General features: G+C 41.8%; 1 protein-coding gene across 5 annotated transcripts in view; it reads left to right on the forward strand.

Moving 5' to 3' along the window:
- Positions 1-22,765, forward strand: part of ZDHHC8 (zDHHC palmitoyltransferase 8) — a 188,950-nt gene extending 166,185 nt beyond the window's left edge. For 4 of the 5 annotated variants that reach the window (XM_048821833.2, XM_048821835.2, XM_075119982.1 and 1 more), the window contains 6 exons: positions 3,739-3,830; positions 5,783-5,915; positions 6,938-7,055; positions 7,942-8,051; positions 10,982-12,015; positions 18,648-22,765. In XM_048821833.2, the coding sequence (XP_048677790.2) occupies positions 3,739-3,830; positions 5,783-5,915; positions 6,938-7,055; positions 7,942-8,051; positions 10,982-12,015; positions 18,648-18,831 (1,671 nt within the window). In that variant the 3' untranslated portion in view covers positions 18,832-22,765. The remainder of the gene's footprint in view (positions 1-3,738; positions 3,831-5,782; positions 5,916-6,937; positions 7,056-7,941; positions 8,052-10,981; positions 12,016-18,647) is intronic. The other variant, XR_007352881.2, reaches the window with a different exon arrangement.
- Positions 22,766-25,576: the final 2,811 nt, after the last annotated feature.

A 25,576-nucleotide genomic window follows, 5' to 3' on the forward strand; every position in this document is an offset into this window, starting at 1 on the left:
GCAGCTGCAGTAGGGTCCTCTATTTTAAATAGATGCTAATCCTGCCCTCCTCATTGTAGTGTCTTACTATCTTCCAAGAATGTATTAAGTGATGTGACTAACGTCAGTCACATGTGGTTCGTCCTCTCTCTCTCATCCTCTTCCCACATGGAGAATTGCATGTGCAGTGGAGTGTTTTGTTTTGGTAGGATTTTGTTTGGGGAGGGGATTCTCTTTATACATACGTACTGCTCTGTGTGCATCAGGGAAGGCAGATCGATAGAGTGCACCTTTCACTTGGAGCAGAAGGTTTGTAATGGTCCTTAGCTCCTGGGCAAATTTGTGCCACAGTCTCAGATCAGCCCTGGAGAAAGCTTTGTCTCCTGCACAGATGAGGCTTACCTATGTGATAGAAAGTGCCATTGCACCTGAGGAGCGGAGTGGTTGACCATAATTCTCATCCCAGAACTTTAGACAATTGTTTTAGATATCCTGGGCCCTGGCCATTGAGCACCTGCAAGGTAAGGATCAAGATCTTGAACTTGATCCTATTCTATGGTAAGCCAATGCAGAGAGCAGAGGACAGGTTTGATGTGCTTGCTGCAGCCCGTGTTACTGAGAAGATGTGCTGCACCATTCTGTACTAGTTGGAGTTTCCTAAGGGCTGATGGCTTAATGTCCAGGTACATTGCATCGCTGTTGTCCAGACAAAATGCTGAATTGACAAAGGTGTAAATAACTGAGACCAAGTCACTGGCTAAGAGACTCCATCACATCCTGTGGGCAGTTAGGCATGTTAGGAAGCATTACTTGCAAAGCTGCTATATGAGAGCTTAGCATCAGCAAGGAATCTAAACCAGTTGTGGGTGTTTTCTTTCAACCGAAGGAGACTTCATAGTGTCAGTAAACTCTTAAAAATGCTTTCCTTTGCCCACCAGCATCACCTCTGCCTTGTTGGGGTTAAGCTCCAACCAGCTTTTCTTCATCCATGAGCTGATTTTGTCCAAGCTCTGGGCCCTCTTGGTGGTAGTGGTGTGGTCACCTGTGGTGACGAATAGGTAGAGCTGTGTGTCAGCTTCATGCTGCTGGGAATTGAATCCATGTTGTCAGACCAACTCACCCAAGCTTCATGTAGAGGTTGAATAGGACTAGAGAGAGACTTGATCCTTATGAGACTCCACATCTGACAGGTCTAGTGGCTGAGGTGCAATAACCCATCACCACTCTTCTGGGTGACACTGCTTGGCTTTTTCTGCTTTCTCCTCCCTTCTTGTGAAAATGGTATGGCTGTTTTTTTCACACACCCTCACACCCCTTACCTGAAAACTCATATTACTTCTGAGGGGAGGGGGAAATGCTTTGCTTAATGCCTGTTGGGATTGGCTGTCCTTCCCCAGGGGGCTGGGAAATGGCAGCCACTCAGAGGGGGCTTTCTCCATGGCAGCCTGAAAATTGCATGAGGCCCAGAGCTTTGTGCCTCACGGCAAGCCTGTCTGCATCAGAGGCTCAAATCATGTTACAAGACGTGGTGGCACTGTGCATAGGCCTCATGCTAGCCCTCTGCATCCAGGTGAAATAGTCCTTCTGGATTTCATCTGGGCTAGAAAGAAGAAATACTAGAAAACTCTAGTCTCCTTGTATTTCCAACTAGTCTGAAACTGAAAAGTGTCAGAAATTGTTGTAGTTAAGACTCACAGCAGTTCCAGGAAAAATGATGTTCAAATAAGCTTTGGATAATGCATCCAAACTTGATCTGCTTACCTGAGCTGCCAAATCTCTTGAGGTTCACCTATCTGTAATGGAGTTCCTATCTCTCTGTGCTATTTGCCCAAGACTAAATGTACCTTTCATTGAATATCTCATCTTCTCTATCATGTGGACTATGCAGCCCTGATTGGAGGATGGGCTCCATGATCCATCTGGTCTTTTCCAGAGGAAGCTCATTCTAGTAATTAAAGCACAGGCCCAGGAGTGAGGTAATGTGGATTCTGTTCCTAGCTTTGGCACTGACTCACTGTATTAAAGCATTCATTTTTCTCCGGCAGCCTCAGTATTGAATCGCTTTCCTCACTATCTGAAATAATGAACAAGCAAAATTTGCTCAGCTGCATTTGTCCCCCTTTTCTCCTGTTTTTTTAATAGCCAGATAGTGCAGGTTTCTGGTGTTTTGCTAGAAATTCTTGGTTAGTGTGTCCATGCCAGGTGTCACTCTCTCTGATTATTCTTATTAAAGAGGGTATGATTTCGGGGTGTATAACAGTTGAGTTTACATTTTTCGTGAGCTTTTGGAATGACTCAGGAACTCATTTATGGGATCCAAATAACACAAGATGTCATCTTATCACTGTATTTTTAGTTCCTGAATAGAATCAACAATACCCTTCAGTTCCACAGCACCTTCCACCTGAGGATCTCAAAGTGCTTTATGCATAATTCATGTAATTGACAGTGTAGTCTGTGAGCTAAGGAACTATTATCCTCATATTATAAATGAAAAAATGGGCACAGATACATGAGGTGCCTTTCTCAAGGTCAGGCATTAGGTCAATGACTAAGCCAGGAATACAGGCCAGAGCTGCTGACTCCCAGTACTGTGCTTTAGCCATCAAGCCATTCTTCCAATCTTCAGAAGAAAAGATCTCCTATATTGACCTTGTAAATAGGTTCCTGTTGCATTAAAAAGGCCAGCAACAAAATAGGAACACCAAGACAGTGATTGCCATTTAATCTTTATACTTGGTGTTGTGCAAGTCATTATATTTACAGCAGTTATATGGTGCTCCCTGTACTTAGCACTAAGTTAGGACTATCCCATGACTAAGAAGTGTTACTTGCAAATGACAACTCTAATTATTTTAATGGCAACCCCTGTAATGAAGGATCTGGCTTTACTGAGATTTACCCAAATATGACCATTTTTACCTTTTTGGCTTCCCACGGTGTGCAACGATGATATGATTCCATACCTTCTAGAAGCAGAGCCCTGCAAATACGCAGATATCCACAGACCATTTTTGCGGATTGCGGATCGGATGCAGATGTCAATTTTGTATCCACTCAGGGCTCTTATCTATATGGCTAGAATGACCCTTATGAAACTCTGTCCCAGGCACACGAAGTTTTAAGTGAATCCCACCAGTCTAGAGGGGTTTAACAACTAGGAAAATAGCTAATTCCCAGGCAGATGTTATCATTCCATAACTGCCCATTATGGGCTTCCTGGCACCTTCCAGATAAGCATTAGGATTGGCCACTGCTGGAAATGGAATGCTGATCTATATGAACCATTTGGTCTCATCTAATATTAGGAACGTAGGAAGGGACATGTCTGGGATTTAGGAGCTACTAGAGTATGTCTTGCCAGGGCAGAGGAAAGGGAAGCAGGACAGATCAGGCAGCCAGGCTGAGGGCAGACAGGACTCTGGAACATGAAGGATACGGGGAGATGGAGCTGGTGCCTGTGGATTGCAGAGAGGGAGCCTCGAGTTCTCTGGACTTTTGGGCAGGGGCCTTTAGCCTACATGCAGATGGTAGCATAATGGGGAGGTGAGAGCTTAGGAAGTTGCGTTAAGGTTTCTTGTGTTGTTGGGGCTGACAGAGCGAGGGAGCAGCATTTACAAGAAAGAATAACCAGTTGGGGAAAGTGAAGCGTGGTGGATATGCAGAACAGCAAGGGCTGGAATACTCATTCTTGGGGTTCTAAGTGTTAACGGGTGCCTCTTCCACATTTAGAGCATTGAGCACTGAATATTTTTCCAGGTGACGGGTAAGTTCCGTGGGGGGGTGAATCCTTTCACTCGAGGATGCTGTGGTAACGTGGAACATGTGCTCTGCAGCCCTCTGGCTCCCAGGTAAGGAAGAATGTTATTCTTAAACTTGGGTCACAAGGTAAACAAAACAACGTTCTGAGCCACCCCAGAGTCTGGCCCCGTTCATATCCGGTAGTAATATCTGCTGAGGAGAGGTACGGTATGGCAAGAAATTGGCAGAGCTGAGGGGAAGCTTGTACAATGCCTGCACTTTGCACAGCTCTTAGTCTTGCCATTCTCATTTAATATAATTCACAGTCTTCACTCCCAAACCAAGTATTATGGCTAGCAGGCCATGTCATATCGACAGCTTTTTCTGTTTACTGAGCCATTTTATAATAAGACTAGTTTTTTTTTCAAAAAACTAATAATTGGGGTTGATAGCCTGTTCCCGCTTCCCGCTTTTCTCGAACATGGCTTCATTAAGTTGTTTATCCAGTGAAATTCAATAACTGGAAGGATCCATGTCAGCTGTAATCTTCCTAATGCAACATATTTTCTGCATGGTACACTGTCCTCCAAAGTACACATTAAAGATTCTAGTCACTGCTGGAAAGAAATGAAGTATCTAAACCCGGCCTTTTGCCCCTTAGCTTTATAATTAATTCAAGGCAGCTGTTGCTTTCAATCTCACAGACACCTTTCATCATCATAAAACAGAGATGATTTCCCACCTGGTGCTACGGTTTGCGATTTTGGATTTTATTTATGGTTCCCTACTTTTCAGCAGATTTATTTGTGCCTGTGCCCTTTGAAACGATGGTCACGAACTTTAATGTTGCTATAGAACAGAAAAGATTGAACATAGATGTCCAAGGTGCTGAGCTGTCCAGCACACACACACACACACACACACAGACATATTTTAATTGTAGTGGGAGTGGGCTGAATATACTTTTCAAGGTGCTGGGCTGTCCCAACCCACACGCACTATTATCTCTAGTATGAGGTTTTTCTTGATTAGACAGCAAGCAAAGCTTAGCAGGTTGTTCCTAGTGTTAAATAAATTTCCTGAACTGACCAAAATCATGAGCCCTTGAATTAGGCCCAGCGACTTTAAGAGAGCAGGAGGTTAAAACCTATATGCACCTAAACTGGACAGTCATTTTTCCTTTGTAGTCTCTTTGGTAGGATAGAGTATTGAGTAGTATCTTCACTTTTAAAATGCCATTGCTGTACTCAGAATTTTAGGAAATATTGTCCTAGTGTTTTATCAAGGCCCATTCAAACTGTCACATATCTTCTCCCTCATGAACTTGTGGGAATCACCAAGCAAACCATCATTGCTGAGGTGTCCTGTCCACTGTCCAAATTAGAAGAAGCTAGTGCAGATATTTTGTCACTTATGTCACTGGGTGTCAAATGGTGGTGCTGTCTCCTTTAAGTTTATCAAATTGTTTTACCTCCATTTATTGGTCCCTAAGCAGTGAAAAATTCTATCACTTTTCAACCAGCTCCCAGGAATGCTCCTTTCACCATAAAATTGGGGGGTTTTGGGGAGAAGAGTGATGTGGAGAGATCCACCAGCTCAAAATCATTCCTGTGTTCCAATTTTATCATCCTTAGAAAGGGTCTACCTTTCCCACGTCTCCTGATATAACTAAACTCTTCTAGGTGCTGGTAAACCAAGCCCTCTCCCAAAACACAATTGGCATGGCACATTACTACTCACATCTCCTATAGAGCTGTCAAAGTCCTAGGGAAATACTTTTACTTGGTTGTGTGGCTGTGTGCTACCCTCTTGCCCCTCCTCACCTGAACTGCATTGGAGACCAGTGTATCAAAACTGCAGGGGGGGTTTTATTGGTGGCATCTCCTGTTCAGCTCCTTATTCACTTTAATTTTTGTACCTCCTGGGCAAGCATCCATTGAGATAAATGTCCTTCACTCGTGTAGATTTTGCCAGATCTCTTCAATTATACAGTGCAAATATGGGGGTTTTCTTGTCTGCATGCCGAGGGTTTTTTAACCATTACTATTGAATAATCAATCAGGTACATTGTTGAGCCAAAGAAAAAGCAGGCTGCAAGTGTGAAGCCTCCTTTCTTCAGACCAGATCTTTCCGAGCGACAGATCACAGTGAAGATAAGTGACAATGGGATCCAAGCCAATCTTCACCGAAGCAAGGTAAAGCCGCCTTCAATACCCTCTGTCTACGAGTACGACTTGAAAACCAGTACTAGGCTGAAAATAACTTTTGTTATTGGGAGGCTCTTAGAGATAATACACCTCTGGAGGAACATGACGGAAGTCAAGTCCTCTTCCCTGCATTCTGAAAGTAAATTAGGAATAATAGTGCCAAGAGCTATTGACTCTTTGAAGGTCCTCCTATAGTACTCCAATGGGAGAGCAAGAGAAGGGTGAGCATTGGTTCTTTTTGACAGTTAGTTAAGAGTTGGCAAAGGTCTTTTCACTTCCTGGCCCTTGTTCTGTTTTTTTTTTTCTTTTCTTTTTTTTAATGAATCCACTACATTGTGCTGATGGCAGGAGTCCTGGCACCATTAGGTGACCTGGCTTACTTGAGGCAAGCAACGAGCCTCAAACTCCAGCAAGCACTGTGATCCAGTGCATAGGACATAGGACTGGTACCCAGGAGAACTGGATTCTATTCCTAGCTCTGGCAGTGTGACCTTTGCAGATCATTCTACATCTTGGTGTCTCACTCTCTGTTTGTTTGTATACAATGGGAATAATGATGCTTTTACCTTAGTAAAGTGCTGCAAGATTTATGGTGCTAAGTGTTATAGACATTAGAAATCATCTCTCAAGCTTTGTGTAGTGAACTCCTGGAATGGCCTCCTTGGTAATAAAGGAACACTAGTTGCTGAGGGTTTCTCTGCATGGGGAAATGCCGACGATGGTATGCTGTGTGTTAACGTACATGAGGTTAAACATGATCTGTCACTCTGTGTAGATAAGGACTGTTTGGTTTAAAATCAGGTCAGTTGAGTGCGGTTAAACTCAGTTTTAGACATAACAGGCCTATGTACGTAGAGTGCTAGATTGTGTTTATCCCCATGTTCGTTAACACACAGTATACCGCTATGGCATATCCCAGTGTAGACAAGTCTTCAGAATCTATAATACTTTAGCACATGTTGTTGTCTAAACCACTTGAGGAAAATGATTGATTCCATGGTTATTTTCAGTCTAAAGTTAGCCTGGAAGGTCTGGAGGATAAAACCATGGACATCCAGCCACCTCTGCCTCCCAAAGGAGATCCAAGCAAGTACTCTGAACTAAAGGGGCAGCTGGGAACCAGTGAAGGTATAGTAGCCTGATCAATACTTTATTTTTGATGCTATGAAAATATTTTGGTGTCAATGGGCTTTCATCGTTCTTCTAGAACCTTCATGGAATACGGATTTTTTTGTGCTTTTGGGGAAGCTCTTAATTCTCTTAATTCTTAATTTGATAGAGGATTTGATATAAGTATAGAATTCAGTGCATACTGTAAGAGGAAAATACTGCACTTACTTCAGAATATATCACTTTGATACTGGGTAGGCAAGTATGTGTGTTTGCATTTCAGCTGGGATGAGATCCAGCAAAGGACCTGGCAGAGGTCATTTGGAATTCCAGAAAGAGGGTTGTTTGGCTTTACAGTAGAGATAAACCCCTAGACTCAGAACTTGGATCTGGATCTGAACTCCCCCAGAACCCAAAGTGTTCTAGTCCAGGTCTATGGTTAGGCCAAAGGAGACAGCTGAGAAGTCCTAACTTTCTGGATCCAAACACTACTGAATGTGGGGGTATTTAGTTTGGACCCAGCTGTATTTTGCAGTTGGGGGAAGAGGTAAGTTTGCAACTCTGGCTTTAGCTACCAAGAACCTATTATGTCGTATGTTTTTCTTGTTTTATTTAGATTGTAAGCTCTATGGGCCACAGGATGTGACACGTATACGTGTCCAATCCTGCAAAGAGTTACAGCCATGCGTGTAGCTACTTCCATGTGGCATCCCATTGACTTCAGTGGGACTCTGCGCATGAGTACGTATACACAGAGTTTTAACCCTTTGCAGGACTGGAGCTCAATTTGTAAATTGCCATGTGTATTTATTGGGTTTATATACAATTCTGTAATCTTATTTATTAATGTGCCATTTTAGACATACTGTTAATGGACACGGTCTGTTGACATTTGTTTTTCCAGAGAGTGGTCTTTCACCTAAATTGATCAGTCCCCCCACTCCTGCCATGTATAAGTATCGACCAGCTTTCAGCAACAATCCCAAAGTCCACTACCATGCTGCGGCTGAGCAGGTGAGCACGCCACAATTGTCTAGAAGAACCTGTTCCAAATGAGTAGTAGGCTACTTCAACCTGATGTACACACTGAATGTACAGTACTTTCTGTGTGAAATCATCTTTTTTTTTCAGTACTATTGTAATTGTCATGATGCCCTACTGAAAAATGTGCCCAGTTGCTTTACCAAATTTTGGACCTGATCCTGAGAACTCTCAACTCCTATCAGCTTCAACTGACGTGAAAGCCAATTCCCATTCACGTCAACAGTAGTTTGTGTCTGCTTAATACTTCTCAGGATCGGGCCCTTTAGGCCAACAGATGACATGCTTTGGAGATGCCTGAGCATGTAAGCTCACAAAAAGAGCTTTAAAAGAATTCCTTGTGGGTATATATTGTTGTTAAAACGAATATAAGATTATGTGCATTTGAACTGCCTTAACACACTTTTAATGCTTGAGTTACAGGTTTTTTTTAAATGACCCTTTATATTATCTGTTAACAGAAAAGAAATTAAAGTCATAACAGTTAAAGGGACACACTCTGTCCTGGAAAATAGGCTCAGAAGTTACTGGTTTGTTCTATCACGTATGTTGCCAAAATCCATGCAAATGTTTATATATGGATGGATATTTCCCCTTAAACAAATAGCCCAATGCTATTTTCTTAAAATTAATTTCAGCAGCAATTCCATCTTCCGCCCTACAGTAATATCCAGGGTATACCTGCAATCAAGGGAATGAATGTAGTAGAGGTATGAAATAGAAGTCAGATTCAAGCTTCCAAGGGGTTGTTCTAAACGGCAGTGATGGGGGTAGGGGTAAAGGGGGGCTTTGGCAATGTCCTTTTAACTTTGAAAATGAAGGACGTGCCTGCTCATTCTAGATGTCACTGCTTCTTCATCAGCTTTAAAAACATGAGGTTTTAGTCTTACTGCATGATCTACTTATAAATCATGCTTTCCAGATCTGTCCCCAGAATGAGGCAGAAATTGCCTTGTGAAAGGGAGCATTTCAGAACATGAGTACTGCGCCAAGCTGGCTGTATCAAAATCAAAATCTGTATCTCATCTTCACTTTATTACTGGACAAATGGCTTGCCAGCGAGTTCCAAATGTATTTACAGGCATCAGCTAGCGCTTAAGCTGAAATGTTGATGTGTGCAAGCAGGGTAGTGCAGTACCGACAGTATTCCAGGTCCAGATGCAGTGCCTGACATAACCTACAACGGATGAATCTTTTTCTCCATTTGGGATGTTCTGCAATACAGATTCCAATCAGACGAGGGGAGTGGTGGGTTCTGGTAATTGGGTATAGCGTCTTTAACTTCTAGGTTTCTGGTTCAAATCTAGCCTAAGATGACAGAGTCACCTTAGGCTGACTGACCTGTGTCAAATGAGTTTAGTGGTCTTTGTAGTAGTGGCCACATCACAGAAAGTGGTACCAACATCACAAGTGGCCACATCACAGAAACTGGTACCAACAGGCAACCTTGCTGGCAATTTTAGAGGACTGAATAGATACGGTGACCACATTTAGGGGGTTGGGCGTAACTGTCCTCTCGCTTCAGGCTTGAAGTACAGTGGCGGACTGGTGTGAAGAAGATTGTGCTGCTACTCCTGAGTTGTACCGGGTCTTCAGCCTGTCAATCTAGCACCATTCATGAGCAATAAAAACAAATTGTGGGAGGGAGAGCGGAACACCCAGTGGGAGGAAATAGGCCAACCACTTGCATCATATCTTCCCCATTAAGCAGAGTCCATCATCCCTTTTCCAGAGAAGAATCCAATCTATCTCCATGGTGGAGGAAGGTAGTGAACTATCGTGCACATTTCTCTATCTTCCCACTCAAAGACACAACCTTGAAGTAAAAATGAGTATAAAAGCACCCTTCTGTCAGTTATGCTTTTTTGTATTTTTTCCTTTTCCTTTAAAAAAAAAACTGAAAGGAGTCAATACGAGCTGTATTGATTGCCTTTCTGATTAAGTAAGCATTCACTAATCATTCTTTTTTTTTTTTTTTTGCAAAGTTCCTATAACCAGTTCATTGTCAGTTATGGTGAAACCTGTCATAAGGGACCGGCCAAAATCAGTTGCTTAGCAGAGAATGGCCTTTAAGTTTGAACAAAATTAGAGGCAATCTTACATATACTATAAAGTGGATGCTTACAACAGAGGGGTTTTCTTCATGCTTTCAATGTATATAAATAAAACATGGGGTTTACGTTTCCTTGTCTGGTATAGCACTCTCTCCCACACAGCACATGCAATGGGAAAAACTCCTTCACTTCTGCATCAAAGCCACAACTTTCAAAAGTGACCTTTGACCAACGGTGGCTCAGTTTGTGGCCTCTCAACTTCGAAGAGCTTTGGCCTATATTTCAAAATCACTGAGCATTTGTCACACCATCCAACGTCAATAGGAATCTGGGGGTGCTCAGCACCATTAAAAAGCCCAAATTGTGGGTAGCTGGGCTCTCCAAAATGAAGGTTCCAGAAACTGGAAGCTACTCTTGGAAACTTTTATTTCTAATCTGCAAGGACAACGTTTTCCAAGGTCAATGTTGTCCAGTCAAAATCTGACCAACTTTGACAGGGGTTCAGTCTGAAAGGGTTGGTCACCTCTGTTTGCAAAGGGCTTTGTTGCAACTGTCAGTGCTCACTCCTCAGCATGTTTATTACAATCAGTAATACTTACCATGTAACAAATATGAATTAACCCTTCTCACCTCTGAGGTAAATTATTATCACTGTGTCGTGAGGCACAGAGGTTAAGTGACACTTCCAAACCCATAGAATGAATCTGTGTCAAATCTGGGCTTAGAATTTGAGACAACCTGATTCCCAGCTCTGTTCTCCCTATGCACTTCTCACTCACCAGGAGAAGCAAATCAGTGCGGTGTGCTGTGTCCTGTGCTTTCCCTTTCTCATACTCATCTCTGTTTTAGATCACCATGCAGGAGGGACACAAGCAAGAAGTTCTGATTGAAGAGAACAACCAGAGCCTTGATTATCAATCGGAGCCCAACCTGGACATCCCAAACTACAGGAAGAGCTCGCTTCACAAGACTTATCAGTCCTCCCCACTCCAGACAGACTCCTTCGCCGTCAATTCGCGATCCCTGAGCTTGAAGTCTGCCAGCAGGAGAGGGACAGACAAAGTACCGCTTCATCCAATAAGATCAGAAGGGGCTGCTTCCACCCCCTACAAAAGCATCTTTTCCCCCAACTCGCTGTCAAACAGAAATGGAAGTCTGTCTTATGACAGTTTGCTCAACTCCATGTCCCCCTCCGGGAGGAAATGCATAGCCCATTCTGCTGTTGGCTCCGTCGGGTACCATTCGCCATATTTGTCAGCCAAAATGTGTCACCTCCGGGGGAGCGAGCTGCAACGCCAGGCTCCACAGAGTTTCAGCCCAGTACTGGGTGGCCCAGCGCCGCACCAACGGGACCCCTCTCCCGTCCGTTACGACAACCTTTCAAAAACCATCATGGCATCCATCCAGGAGAGGAAAGAAATGGAAGAAAGGGAGAAGCTCCTCCTCTCACACCCGGATTCAGTGTTTGCAGACTCGGGTGTGTATGACACCCCTAGCTCTTACAGCCTTCAGCAAGTCAGTGCGCTGTCTGAAGACCCTCGCAGCATGGTGATGAGATATGGCTCCAGAGACAATTTGATGACTGCGGCCAGTTTTAGCACAAGGAACCCTATACTCCAGTCCTCAGTGTCTTCCCTCTCAAGTGCAATGGCCAGGGCACCAAGGACTTCCACAACTTCCCTTCAAGCCGATTTAGCCAATAACAATGTCCAGTCCCATCAGGCACTACAGGGCAGGGTGAGCAATGGCTCCTACAAGTCACCAGGCCATCAGGTCCCATCATCCCCTACAGGGATGCCTAGGTCACCCTCTTACGGTCCGAAGGCTGTCTCATTTGTTAACACTGTGGAAATAACGGAGGTGCAATCTGTGGGAGCACAAAGGTATGGATTGCTTAAATAGCTTGTAAGTAACAAGGTCGTCCTTGCAGGCGAGTACAATCGCAGTTATTAATTGTCGGGACCCAGCTTACTTGTTTGCCTAAACAATAGCAGGCATTGTGATGTGCGTGGGTAGCTCTTTAGTTCTGGGTCTCATAACAACCTTATCGTCACTGAACATTTGTTTATTTCTTGTTACTCAGGCTGTAGGTTGTAATATAAGGAGTTTCAGTAGGCTGAAGTGCTTCGTTAAAGGACTTCCTCCTTTTCTTCATAACATGTTCCAGTAATGGTGGAGTAGTGACGCTAACATTTTATACAAATCATTGAGCTTGTATAACGCCTTTTGGTGAAAGAAGAGTTTAAATTTTATAATGTGAAATGTTTCGATGATTAAATGAAGTTGTAAAGTTTTTACAAAGTTAGGAATAAACAAGCGTTTAATTGAATAAATTAGGTAATTAATTGAATAAATTAGATAATTATTTTAAAGTTATGGGGTTGATTCTGCCACTCGTACCCACGCTGAGTATTGCCTTCTACTTTAGGACTGCTGGCAGCAAAAAATGTTACTTTTTGTGAGTAAGGATTGTAAAATCTGGTTCTTAATGATTATTCTGGGTGCCCAGTAATGCAGAATTGGTGATTAAAGAGCACTGGTCAATTAGAATCTACCTACACCTTGCTGTATTCTTCCTGGCATAAGGAAGGAAAAATTCTGTGTGAAAACTTATTTATTTTATTATTTATTTATGTTATGATTATACTTCTAGCTATATCCCATAAATTATTTGGATTGTCCATAAATAGAGAAAGTGTTTCCTTCCCAAAGCCATTCCACTTTTAATTCAAAAAATATTTTCCTCTTGGTTTACTGACCTGTTAATTCTCAGTTCATTCCTCTTGCCCATAATTGGATTGTTCATGATTAAGGCTGCGAGTCTGTCACAGAGGTCATGGAAGTCACGTATTCTGTGACTTTCTGGGACCTCCGTGACTTCTGCAGCGTCTGGTGCATCTGGCACGGGGGCCAGTCACACCAGCTGCTGCTGGGGCAGTCTTGGGCCATGGTGCCTCCCCTCCCCAACAGCAGCAGGGGTCTCAGGCCACTGTGTCCTCCCGCCCCTCTCAGCAGCAGTGGGGGTCCCAGGCTGCGCACCGCCGCTTCCCTCTTGAGCCCCCAGCTGCCCCCATCCCAGAGCACCCAAGATTTAGTCAGGTGTATATAGGACAAGTCATGGACAGGTCACTGGCCTGTGAATTTTTGTTTACTGACCTGTCCATGACTTTTATTAAAAATACCCGTGACTAAAACGTAGCCTTATTCATGAAGGTGGGTGCAGTGATTAATTGGGCCAGTGAGGTCCAAGCAGTGATATTAAACTCCTATATCAGTGTGACGCTTCATTCAAGTCAGATAATTTGCCCAAACTGTTTTGTAAAATCTGGTTTGCATGTGTAGTAATTTAAAATTAGATTGTTTTATGTTGCTAGTATGAGGTATTGGTTACAGATGTTGCTCTTGTTACTCTTCTAAACTAAAGTGGAGATACTGGTCTGTTTCTATGTAAAAGTATGTTTTCATTGGAAAACAGACTAGGTGAAACTGGCCTTCCTTCACTTTCTTAGTAGAGATGATTTAACAAATCACGGAATAAATTAATTTAGATTGTTCTGAATTGTGGCATATCACTGAATAGATTATTGATTGAATTTCCTCACATGTATTTATTTGAATATATTTGAACTTTTTGGAGAAGTCTTTTAAAAATATGGCTTGACTGTAAACAGCTGAGTGTTTGATAACCTCTTTTTATTGTTGTGATTAGTCAGATAACTCAGATACTATTGTTTCTGTTTTCTGATTGGTTGAGTATGGGAGCACTTGCATGTGAGAATTTATAATTTAGCTTCCTTGAATACTTGCAGTTACCACTTTGAAATCTGCTTTCTGCAAATATCCTTGCCAATAAATCTATTGTACAAATGCTCCCCCAAAAGGAAAGAATAAGAGGCAGGGAGCATGGCAAAGAGTGAGTTTCTTTAAAAATACCAAGTAAATGCTGTTTTAATAAATAAATAAATTCCCTCTTTTTTGCCCATCACAGCGGTCACCTCATGATGAGTTTCAGCAGAAAGACCAAGAACTGAACAGCCCTGTAGCCTGAGTTAATTTAATCATGGAGGTGGTCCCTGTAAAACAGAATTGAGGCTAGCTGGCAGGCAGCATCTGGGAAGCTTGTACCACCACTTCCCATGCTATAATGGTTCTACAGAAGAATGGAGGGTTTCAGTTTGCGGCTTAATATGAATAAGAACATGGATAACTGGTATCTGAGCAGTTTCCTGAAATGCTAGCATCGATCACATGTGGTTCTCTCTCTTCCTTGGGGAAAATATGCACCTTGAGTTTGAAGGTCTGAAAAGACCTCACAATACACAGCCCATGCTGTAATTACTTCAGCTGAGTGCATGATGGAAGGATCTAATTCTGTGCATCAGGGAAGTCCAGCTTTTTTCCACACCTGATGCTTTGTGCACTCTGTCATGCCCTCTGCCATTGCCCTAAAATCCAGTGTTAGAAAGTTGCTCCAAAGCCTCTTAGTGAATTGTAGTTGTGAAAATGATTTTCTCAGTGGAAGAATAGTGAACATTCAGCAAGAAGACACTTCTGTCCTTTTCTCTCCTTTTCATATATATTAAACTAATGAGTTTATTTTACTAAGAACTGTCTGTTTTCCCTTCCAAGTCTGCCCTCAGTTTGAGCCCCAAAGATGCCAGGTGCTGCTATGGTAATTAGTGTAAGGAGCGGGGAGGGAGGATGCTGATACAACAGCTGTTTGCATCACATTGGTCTCTGTCTCTTATTGATCATACAGCTGTCACCTTATGGGCGAGTGGTATAGTGTCAGTAAATTCACTCCAGGTCAGATCTCTGGAGTTTTCAGAAATGCTAAGTGCAGTACAAGTGGCCTGACTAATTTATTTTTCCAAATAGGTTGAGCACCCATAACTTCCATTTGAGGTTAAAGGGAGTTACACTCAGCACATCTGAATATGAGTCATTTCCATTTACGTGCCTAGATGGTGCCCAAAGTCAAGCATAAAAATCAATACATTTGAAACTTTTAGCCTACAAGAGTTAACCTGCAGCAGGAGTTCTGTGCTGGTAACTCTGCATACATCTCGTGCTCTACCTCCCATGACAGCAGCACTGCAGATGCTAATGCCCCTCCTCCACTTTCTCCTAACTCCTGTCTCTCATGTTTCGTGGAGGAGATCCTCAGACCTCTTATGCTACATGATAAGAAGAAACTGGACTATTGAGACCAAATTCAGTGCTGATTTAGGCCCTGTGTAATCCCTTGCATTTCAGTAAGATTGAGCATGGTATAAATCAATGCAGAATTTGGTTTTTAAATAGTTTGCACTAAAGTTGGGAATACAGATTTTGGGGAGCAAGAGATTCAGATGCTGACAAGCACCTTTAAGGAAAATACACGCTGGGAACATCCCTGATTTTCCCTTAGGAAGCAGCTGCTTTATGTGCCACAGAGAACCCACATATTGGGAGGCAGTTCTCTGGCCAGTATAGGACTGGAGTAACAGTTCTATGCTGGTCCCCTCCTCCATTTTTATTATTGCAGTAGCTCTTAGAGGCCCAAGGACCCCATTGTGATAGGCACTGTTCAAACAACATAAGGAACATGTCTGGAATGCACTGCACTTCTGCTATTCTCTGCCAGTGAAATGGCCCGCAAAGGATCAATAAAAGCCAGTCCACTTTAGAGCCACCTTTGGGCATTAATTGCATCATAAGGGGCTGTGCTCTATTGCTGAGCTCTACTGAGCAGGTGAAGACTTTTGTGTTTACTTTTTACAGAAGATCAGGGACATTGGCCATTAAATCACCACTCAAAAACTAGTTTCTGGAGCTAGTTTTCTTGATTAAGACAAACAAATCCCAAGTGACATGCTATAAAGAATTATAGGCTAAAGTCTGGCTTCAGTCACCTAATATCCCTTGCCTTAGCTGTATCAACTATAGTTTTGTTTACAGAAAATCCAAGATCAACATCTACACATAGATCTTGTCTACACTGAAGAATTTTGGCTGATCATTCTATTTCTCCAACAAACTCTGTCCTACCAGTTTGCATTCCTGGCCCTGGGTGTAGTTTTCAGAGGGCAGTGCCCCTCCCCCGCAACAACAAGCCTCAAGCAGGCACAGAATTTGTTCCTCTATGCGTGGTCCCATTGGCCTGACTGGAGCTGCCCCACTCCCGCAAATACAGAAATATAGAAACTACACTTATGCTCCTGGCCCTGCTCCAAAAGCAGCGCTCCACCCACTGAACTTCATCCTCAAGTACTACACTGGTCTGACTGCTCCAGGGGTGGAAGTGTGCATGACCATTGCAACAAAAACTCCAACTCTTAGGTCTCTAACTCTCCCCAAAGATACCGGCACTCCAATACTATAGTGGTCTAGGCCATAGCAGAACAGACAACACTTTTGCTGCAGCTCTCTCACATCTGTGTTTCTGCAGGAGCTCCTGATAAGCTTTTTGACAAGAAAGAATCAGGAGCAAATGTTCAGCCTGGCTTCCATTTTAAAAAAAGTAGCAAGAAATAGCTTTGGTACCCAAGGACTTATAGGAAATCTTCCACAATTTCCTAGGCTCCCAGAAGCCTTTTAAAATCTGTGAGGAGCCAGTGCTTCAGGGAGCTGTTCTGGGAACTGTGGGATAGGTACCTGGAGGGCAATGAGACTGCAGTGGACCATGGCAACACTAATGTGGATGCAGGGCAGAACTTCAGTCAAACCCGCATGGACATGCTGGTACTTACACTTGTGATGTCTTGCCAGTTCAGTTACCTATAGTTTGGTTCTCTAGTGCAGGCACAGCCTAAGTGTGTAGCAGAACTTAGGTTGGCATGAAATACTGGAGCTGCTTCCTTAGCTCCAGGGCAGAACATTCATACCAGGTGTCAGATGAATCCCTGTCTTTACATCTTTACATCGTGGGAAACTTTGGGCCAGTAGAGAGAGACATATTATTTTGGGAGTGTATGGTGGCAGTGTGAAGTAAAGGCTCATCAGTTGGATGCAATAAATCCTACCTTGTGCTGCCTCTAAATGCTTTGCTCCCATGCAGAGTGGGCCATGTTCTAAACCAATTAAAAATGGTCTTGGCTTGCAGATTGTCCCCCAGTGCGGACAGCGCATTCCTTTTAAAAAATGTTCTTGAGACAACCTTAGCCACAGGTCATCAGCAGAGTTTGAACCTGGGACCTTCAACACCAGGTACAGATATCTCTCCCACTTGAGTTAAAGTAGTAACTCAGTGGGCTGCTAATTGGCTATTATCCTCTACATAGACTAGCCATCAGACAGGGACAGGAAAAAATCCTTTGTAAGCATGTTCAGTGTCATTGAAATTAGCTGGGCGTTCTCTTTAAAATTCAATGACACAATCTGGCCCTGTACAAGAGTAAGCCATGTCCTTGCCTATAAAGCAGTCTCATCTGCTTCCTTATCCCTGAAAGGTAGTGTTGAGAAATTGATAGATTGATGGGACTGACATTAGGAGCAGCCAAGTAAGAGAATCTGCCCTAGAGCACAAACTAACCTTGTTTGTTTCAGCAGATTCCATTCATGCTCCATATATGCCTTACCTGAGGGCTATTGGATTGTGATGGACAAAGGATTTACACCCTACTTTGACATATGTTAACCTTTTCAATATGGTCATTTCTTTCATAAAGATCTTTAATCACATCTGTCATAATTGCTCTGTAAGGGCCGGATTCTACAGTGCAGCCTTAAAGCCATCTTACCCATTGCAGAAGGGGTCCGATGGAAGGGTGATTTTCTGTTGTCGAGTGACATAGGAACTCTTGTACCGCTGCTGGCATAGCAGGAAAAAAGGGGCCTGGCTCATGCACCCTGAGCTATGGTTATCCTTGGTTGTGTTTCAGCTCCCTTGAGGCCTTTGCAGACCATCATAAACTAGAGCATTCCTTAGGCTGCTCTAACATGATAGATGGAGTCCAGGAAATGCAAATGCGAGCATTGTCTAACATGGCACCAGGATTAGGGGAATAGAAACGTGAGCTTTAAGCTACCCTTCCTGACTTGCACTCTGTGTTTCCTCTGTAGTTGAGAATCTGGCCCTAGAGGCTTATTCTTTACTTTTATTGTGACATTTAGTGATTAGTAACAGCATTCTGTTCTTTCACTAGAAGTGTTTTGCTACTGCCTTTTCTTAGGAGATTTTTTGGAGTGCTTTTTTTTTCTTCTGAACATAAGTAAAATGAAGTTTGAGCAAAGGCCAGCAATGCAGAAGAGACCTTTCAAAAAAGCAAATTCTTACGCAATAAGATCCAATCCAGCAAAGCATTTAAGCATGTGATTAATCCCAGTGGGCCTGATGCAAAGACAAAATTAAGCTGCAGTCTCTAATTTCAGTGTGCATTGCATCGGGCCCATTGACTTCAGTGGGGATACTCACGTGCTTAACTGTTTTGCTGTATCAAGACATAAAGTAACAAGGGCAATTGCTTGTCTGGCTATCTGGCTGCCATTACTTTGATCACTAACCCTGGATCGCTTTATATTTATTTTGTTGCAGGGAGGACATGCAGTTGAAGACACCTCATAGTAAAATAAATGGACAGCCAAAAGGAATTTCCAGGGCAGATTGTCGACTGGGTTCAACGTCAAGTTCCCAGGGGGCCCCGGTCAGTCCTGCTAGACACTCAAACGTTAAGAAGGTGTCTGGCGTTGGTGGAACAACCTATGAAATTTCAGTGTAAAATAAAAAGAAATTTAAAATAAAGAGCCATCCATTAAGCCAGCCATGAAGCTAGGTGCACTGTGAAGACTCAAACAACATCAACCACAAAAGGAGCAGCAGCTGCCAGTGTCCTTTTTTGTTTTTTTTTCTGTTTGTTTTCATCTTTCTCTTTTGGCCAAAAAAGAGCTGCAGCCTTATTCTTGTGGGAATAAAATTGTACAGTCCATCAGAAACTGTCTCGAACTGACTGCGGAAACTGGCTACCACCTAGCACCTCAACCACAGAGATTATTTCTTTCATGAAAGAAAGCGAAAAAGCCATTGTGTATTTGTCTGTCAAACAAAACTGTCGTGTAGAAGTTGTGCTGTGATGAAGAATTAATCTGGGGTCATGTTTTTCCTCACCACGAGTTTTCTGGCCAGCAAAATCTTGGGACGAGCCACTGGCCTGACTGCTGTTTTCTTACAGATATGGAGACCAGACTCCCTGTTTGCAGTCTGTGTGTATGAGAACTACCATTTGTCCCCAAACCATTGTCGGTGTTATTCCTCCTGCTTTAAAGGAACCAGGCAGGGCGCAGTGGCCCTCAAGCATCATGTAGTGTTTAAAGTCTCTCTCTTTCTCTCTCTCTCTCCCTCTCCCTCTCCCCCCACCCCCACCACTTGCTCTGGGTGGGAGGGGAGAAAGAATAGCAGCAGCTTCTCACTGTCCACGATTCGCCTCCCTATGTGTGAAATTCTGTGTGTGTCCATTTGTGTCTTATGGAATCGGACTGCCACATAAGTAAGGATTTTTCATTCCTCCCTGTTACTCCCCCTCCCTCTGTTTTTAAAGGCTTCTGACTCTGAAAAACAAGCCTCTAAGACATAAAAAAATTCAGATGGGAAACTATCTCCTCCTTTTTGTTTATGGGATGTATGCAGTAACATGGTTTATTGTCTTGCAGTGGTGCAGTGTGTATAATCTTAGAGGAAAGTTATCATGATCATGAGTTGAGTTTTGCAGTGTGTGTGTGACTGAGCCAAGCACATACATAGAGGATATAAATTTGCTGCCTGCCTAATGAGCACCAGCCCTCAGTATTGCTGGGCAGAAAGTTTTTTCCAGTCAATAACTTTTTTCAATATCAGTTATGTCTATTTAGTTCTCTGGGCTTTCCTCCTTCTCCTGCCCTCACAAAGCTATGTTTATCTTGTTGGATTTTGAGGCAGCATTATTTTAAGAACCAAAAAAAGAGCCAGGCAGATAGCGTATGGAATCTCTGCCTTCTGACTGGCCCTTCAGAGGTAAATAGGTTTTGCTGGACAACTAAATTCATCTCCCCTTCAGGATGTTGGCTTCAAAGGGAGTAATGTTTTCTCTGCATGCCATGCTGAAAATGGAGAGATCTCCAGATATTTGATAGTTAGAATTTATGTAACAATACATAAACACTAAGATTTATTGTACATTGAGGAAAATACTGACCTCAGATTTGCCTTAGTTAACATTTGCCTCATGATTCAGTAAATTTTGACAGCCACCTCAATATCTGCTTATTATGTCCCTTGTATAGCACATCTCTTTTTGAGAGGTTGGATAGAAATGTATGGGGTTAATCATGCTTCTGAGTAACGGTCTTGGCTTGAACCAGATCATCTGAAGAGAGAAATTTGGAAATTAACGTAGCAGAAATAGACCTAAAGTAATAGTGGACAGCAAACTAGATATAAGCTTGCAGTGCAGTATGGCAGCAAAAAGGCCCAGTGACATTTTGAACTGCATACACAGAGGTATCAGAGAGCAGAGAAGTAATAGTCCCTCTATATAGGTTTGGTATAATTTTATCTAGAGTATTGTCATTAGTTACAGGCATTTTATTGCCAGAACAATACTGGGCAGAAATGATACTGACAAATTGGATCAAGTTCAGAGGGGAGCAACAGATATAAACAGAAAGCTGGAGAGGCTGATTTATAAAAAGATTAAGAGGTAAAAATATGTAATTAATTGACTGAGCAATGATTAAGGGAAGGAGGTATGATAAGCTTACAGATATGGAATTTGAAGAATGTAGTCCCAAAGGTGATACAAGGGGTTATCACTGGTAGCAAATGGCATATATTTAAAAGGAAAAACATTAAGCTAATAGTAGGGGTAGGGGTTGTGGAATAGTCTTTTAGTAGGAAGCCTGACCACTTAGAACATTTAAACTAAATTGGATAAAGTATTAGAAAACCTTCTACAGGGAGCAATTGTGTACTGGCAAGGTACTTGGTCTAGATGGCCTTATAGTTCTCTTTCATCTTTAATTTCTACTCATCTGCAATTCCAGCACAAATTTAACTCTTGAGGGGTGAAATTCATCTCTGTGGAGAGAGTTGCACAAGGTCTGTGCATCACTTAAGTACCACTTAATGTCACACTTAAGCTATCAAAACAGGGGTTAAATGGAACATAGGCCTTGTGCTGGCAGTCTGTACAGGGGCAGATTATATCACCCTGAGTGATTATAAAACCAAGCCATCCAAGTGAGGCTTTTATATTGCACCAATGTAGCTTTTAAAATATGCGTCCCATGGCACTACACTTTGAACATACTTTACGATGTTAGAAAAGAAAAATCCACATATTTTAAGGGCAAATAGGTCTTTGAAATTACTACATAAGCTCCTGAGCAAGAATGGCTCAATAAGACTAAACACAGTACTATATGTGTAAACCTTTCAAACACTTATAGCCAGGGTTATTTAGCTATAACTCATGTGGAGAGAGGAAGAAAAATGATTGCATTGGGGATACAAATAATTAGGTTCAGGTGCAGTTCTATATACTTTTTCTGAAGGTGGTTTAACTAGAGTTAAGACTCATCTGGCACATTAATAGGCTTATGATGGTACTAAAATTCTTTTTTGAAGTTTGCATAATAGAGTAATATGAATGACCTGGAGATGGAAGTAAATTTTTCAACTCTTCCTGGAAGTAATAATCTAAGAAATAATCTGAGATTGCACTCAGTAAATTCAGCCCCATTCCCATCTAAAGCCCCAGTCCTGCAATTGGAGCCACATGAGCACAAGCATCTGCTTGCATAGTTCCTGTTGGATGAGTGGGGATCTACTCATTAGCAAAACTGCTGTTGACTTTGGGAGCAAGATCTGGCCCATGTTATTTTTTCAAGCTTTCCAAAATTACAGTTCTTTAAGCATTTACAAATTATCAGTGATGTGCTATTTTTACTCACATAGTCCTTCAGTGTTTATAGACAGTAAGGCCCAGAACTTCAGATGGTGTGATTTGGAGTAGTGCTCTTTATGTTGGATAGAGCTACGCCAATTTACATTAATTGAGGATCTGATCCCCTGGATCATAACAGAAGATCCACTGCAGGTTAATATATTTTTAAAGTAGCCTCTTGTTTTGTTTTTCTTAATTTGTGCTTCAAAAGTCTTAAATCTTTTTAATATGTTTTTATTTTTAGCAGTAGATTGTATATTATGTCTATTTCTTATTTAAGAAACATCAAGTTTTCATTGCAAATCCCATTTTATTAGCATCATTTCACTGTTCATTCATTCCAGTTTAACACCCCAGTTTCATTTTAGTACAGTGTATCCTGAGAGCTGTAGCTTTAATTAACTGTATAATAAATAGAGTAACATGATATTAAATGAACCGTACTCCCTGAATGGGTGAGAGAGGAGATGTTTTTACTTGAAGCCTTACAATTTTTCTTTTCTTTTTTTTTTTTACTTCTTTGTGTGTTGACTTAATAGGAAAACCTGCATAGCAATGAATTTGAAACGGTGGGCTAAATTCTGCTCTGACTTACAACTGTCATTTGGCTCTGTATGTTGAAAACTGGATGCAGAAGTACCTGAGTGAGCAAAAATGTTGTGTTGTCTGAAGGGGAAAAAAACCTCAGGGTTCTATATTTTCATGCAGCTGGGTAATAAAGTTTCAGAGAAGTGCAGCTTGTGAGTAAGTATATTAAAGAAATCTCTACCTTGCATTATTGTGGGAGGCTATCACAGGAAGCACACAGTCAGCACATGTTTGTATTTACTTTTTAAATTAAATAAAACCCAAATTCAATCATTTCTTTTGGTTAACCTCAGCTGTAAGAGCTACCCAGACCTGTGCTTTAATGTCAAAAATCTGATATGTGGCAAATGAACTGTTTGTCTTGCTGTTTTGAAAGTGGAACCCAAGCATTATCTGAACTTTGCCTAGGATAATTGCATCATGAATACTATAAGGAAGCCTCTTCAGATGATGGCTGCACTCCTATAAAGCTTAAATGATGTGGAAATTGCAATGCAGTTTTCTTTGTAGTCTACCTCTGGTCCAGCCTAGAGATATATATTTGAAGAGGGAAGGGTCGGGAGGGTCAATGTTGCTGTCACGTAGACAGTTTGGGATGTTTATGTTGACATGTTCTTACGGTCTATATTGCACCTGTTCTGCCACCTTGAATTGTTGGAATGTATCTGTGCAGGCTTTGTGGAGCTCTGTCTATAAAACATTTTTTGGCTCTGGTTATACATATATGGATAGATAGATAGATAGATTTAAATGCTTGAGTTACTTTGGTATTTTAAGGTGTCAAGTTTTCCTGGTGTTTCTGCATCAGACGGTATAGCTTCAGTATTGTCTAGAAGGCTTATATGTTCTTTCTGCCCCTTTTCTGAGGCCTTGTTAATATTCCATTGATTACATCACATTCCATGGGTGAAATCCTAAGTGGCCTTCAGCTCCCCCTGACTACACAGAGAGTTGCAGATACTCAGCACCGTCTGTGGGCTGGCCTCCATGTATATGTAAAACGTAGAAGTGTGTGAAATGTGGTAGTCTTGCATGGAACAAAGGTCAATCTGGATGCAAAAACCTCCGGTGGTAAAACACAAAGGAAACTAATTGTATCTTAAACACCTTCTTCCAGATGCCTAAAAGAGGGTGGAAAACAAGATGAGATGACTCCTTATCGTAATCTCTGAAGGCACTAGTATTGCCAATGATTAACTGTGCTATCCAGGACAACAGGATGTGTACATCTGACAGATAGCCAAATTCCAGTCTGTCTAACCATCTCCATCAACCTGTTTGTTTCTAGTCTGTGACAATATGCCAGTTAGGTCTGTGCTACTAGTTTATAGTTGATACAGTTGCCAGACCCTCTTAAGAGCAGATCCCACAGCAGCTGCTCTTAAGAGGGTTTGGTGACACTGTATGGTGACACTGAGAGAGGATTCATTCATGAAGGGTGTTCATTGTAAATGCTTGTCATGCTTGTGTTCTGGAGTCTCTTTGAATGATAAAGATTAGGCTATATATATATAATGATCAGATCCTCAGCTGGTGTAAATCAGCATCGCTCCATTGACTTCAGTTGAGTCAAATGGCTGAGGGTCTGGCCCACTATATTTTATATAAAATCATTCCAGCTTATTCAGATGTTTTCTATAAGACACAGCTAAATTTACTAAGTTAGCATTAATTTCTCTGATTTCTTTTTAGAGTCCTGTGGGTTCAAGTTTCGGCTCACTTTTAAAACTAGAGACGAGAACGTAATATTTGAAACAAGGAGAGACACAGATGGGAACTACTTGTGCAGGTGAAAATAGCTTTTAGGGGAAGAACAATTATATACTAAGTGGATTTGAATTACTGTCAAAATAATTTTTGTTCGTCTTATCACAATAACTGGAGTTTTTACAGAAGACATCTCACAGCTCGTGAACTTGTATCATTGAAACATTTCAAAAATGTCTCGGTTAGACATTTCAAACTATATGGTGAAATATGATCTACTTCCATAGTTAAAAAGAATTCTAAAGAACCGATGGTACATTTGACTGTGCCTTATAAAGATATATGATATGTGTATATATATCTATATAATATGTACATAAGTGTGTACATATATTCAAAGAAAACTGGTTACAGATCTGCTCATCTGGTATATTTTAAAAGTGCAACTGATGTTTGTTTACAGAAACAAAATTAGGGACTGTGTCAGCTGCAACATATATACCAAAAATATTTGTTGAAATACAAGCTGAAAATACAATAGAAGATTAGATCAGAGACAGCATCTCTGCCAAAGGGTTCTCTTGAAGGCTCTGAAAAAGTAAAATCAAGTAGGTGGCAGAGCAAGTTAAGACTCTTTTGAGGAACATTTAAAAAGAGGGGTGGTTACGAAGACTTAGGGAAAACCGGTGTTATTATCTTAGACCTTGTCCTTCAGGTTAGTTCCATATATTTATTTTCACTGGTACACCCTCCTATTGACCCATATCTTATGTATTCACCTTCTTTCAAAGCCATTGTAGAAAGCAGGATACAGGACGTGATGATCTTGCTGTGGTAAATCCTTTGTTCCAGTTCTGTTCTATGCATGTCTCCATATCCCCAAGTGTGTGCAATATGGCTGTCTTAGTATATGATGTCTATTAGCATACTTCCTGGACCTGGATCTACAAAGAGGGGAAACATGCCTGGTGCTCAAAGGAATAAAGCAGGGTGAGTGTGGAAGGGTGGGTTGCATTTCCTAAAAGAGGGTGAGAGGATAGAAAAATGGAAGTAATTCTTCAAACAAAGCAGACTTGGAAAAGCTGGCTCATGTACAGCAGTAAGACACCTTGTGTTTCATTGACCTTGGCAGCATTTCGTTAGTCCTTTCATGTGAGCAAACTGACATCAAACAGTTTCTTCCTCAGTAGACACACAGCCATACCCATGTACTCAGCTATGGCCTTTGCACATTTTTGGACATTAAATCTTG

Source organism: Caretta caretta, chromosome 15 (genome assembly GCF_965140235.1).
Source record: "Caretta caretta isolate rCarCar2 chromosome 15, rCarCar1.hap1, whole genome shotgun sequence".
NCBI classification, from domain to species: Eukaryota; Metazoa; Chordata; order Testudines; family Cheloniidae; genus Caretta; species Caretta caretta.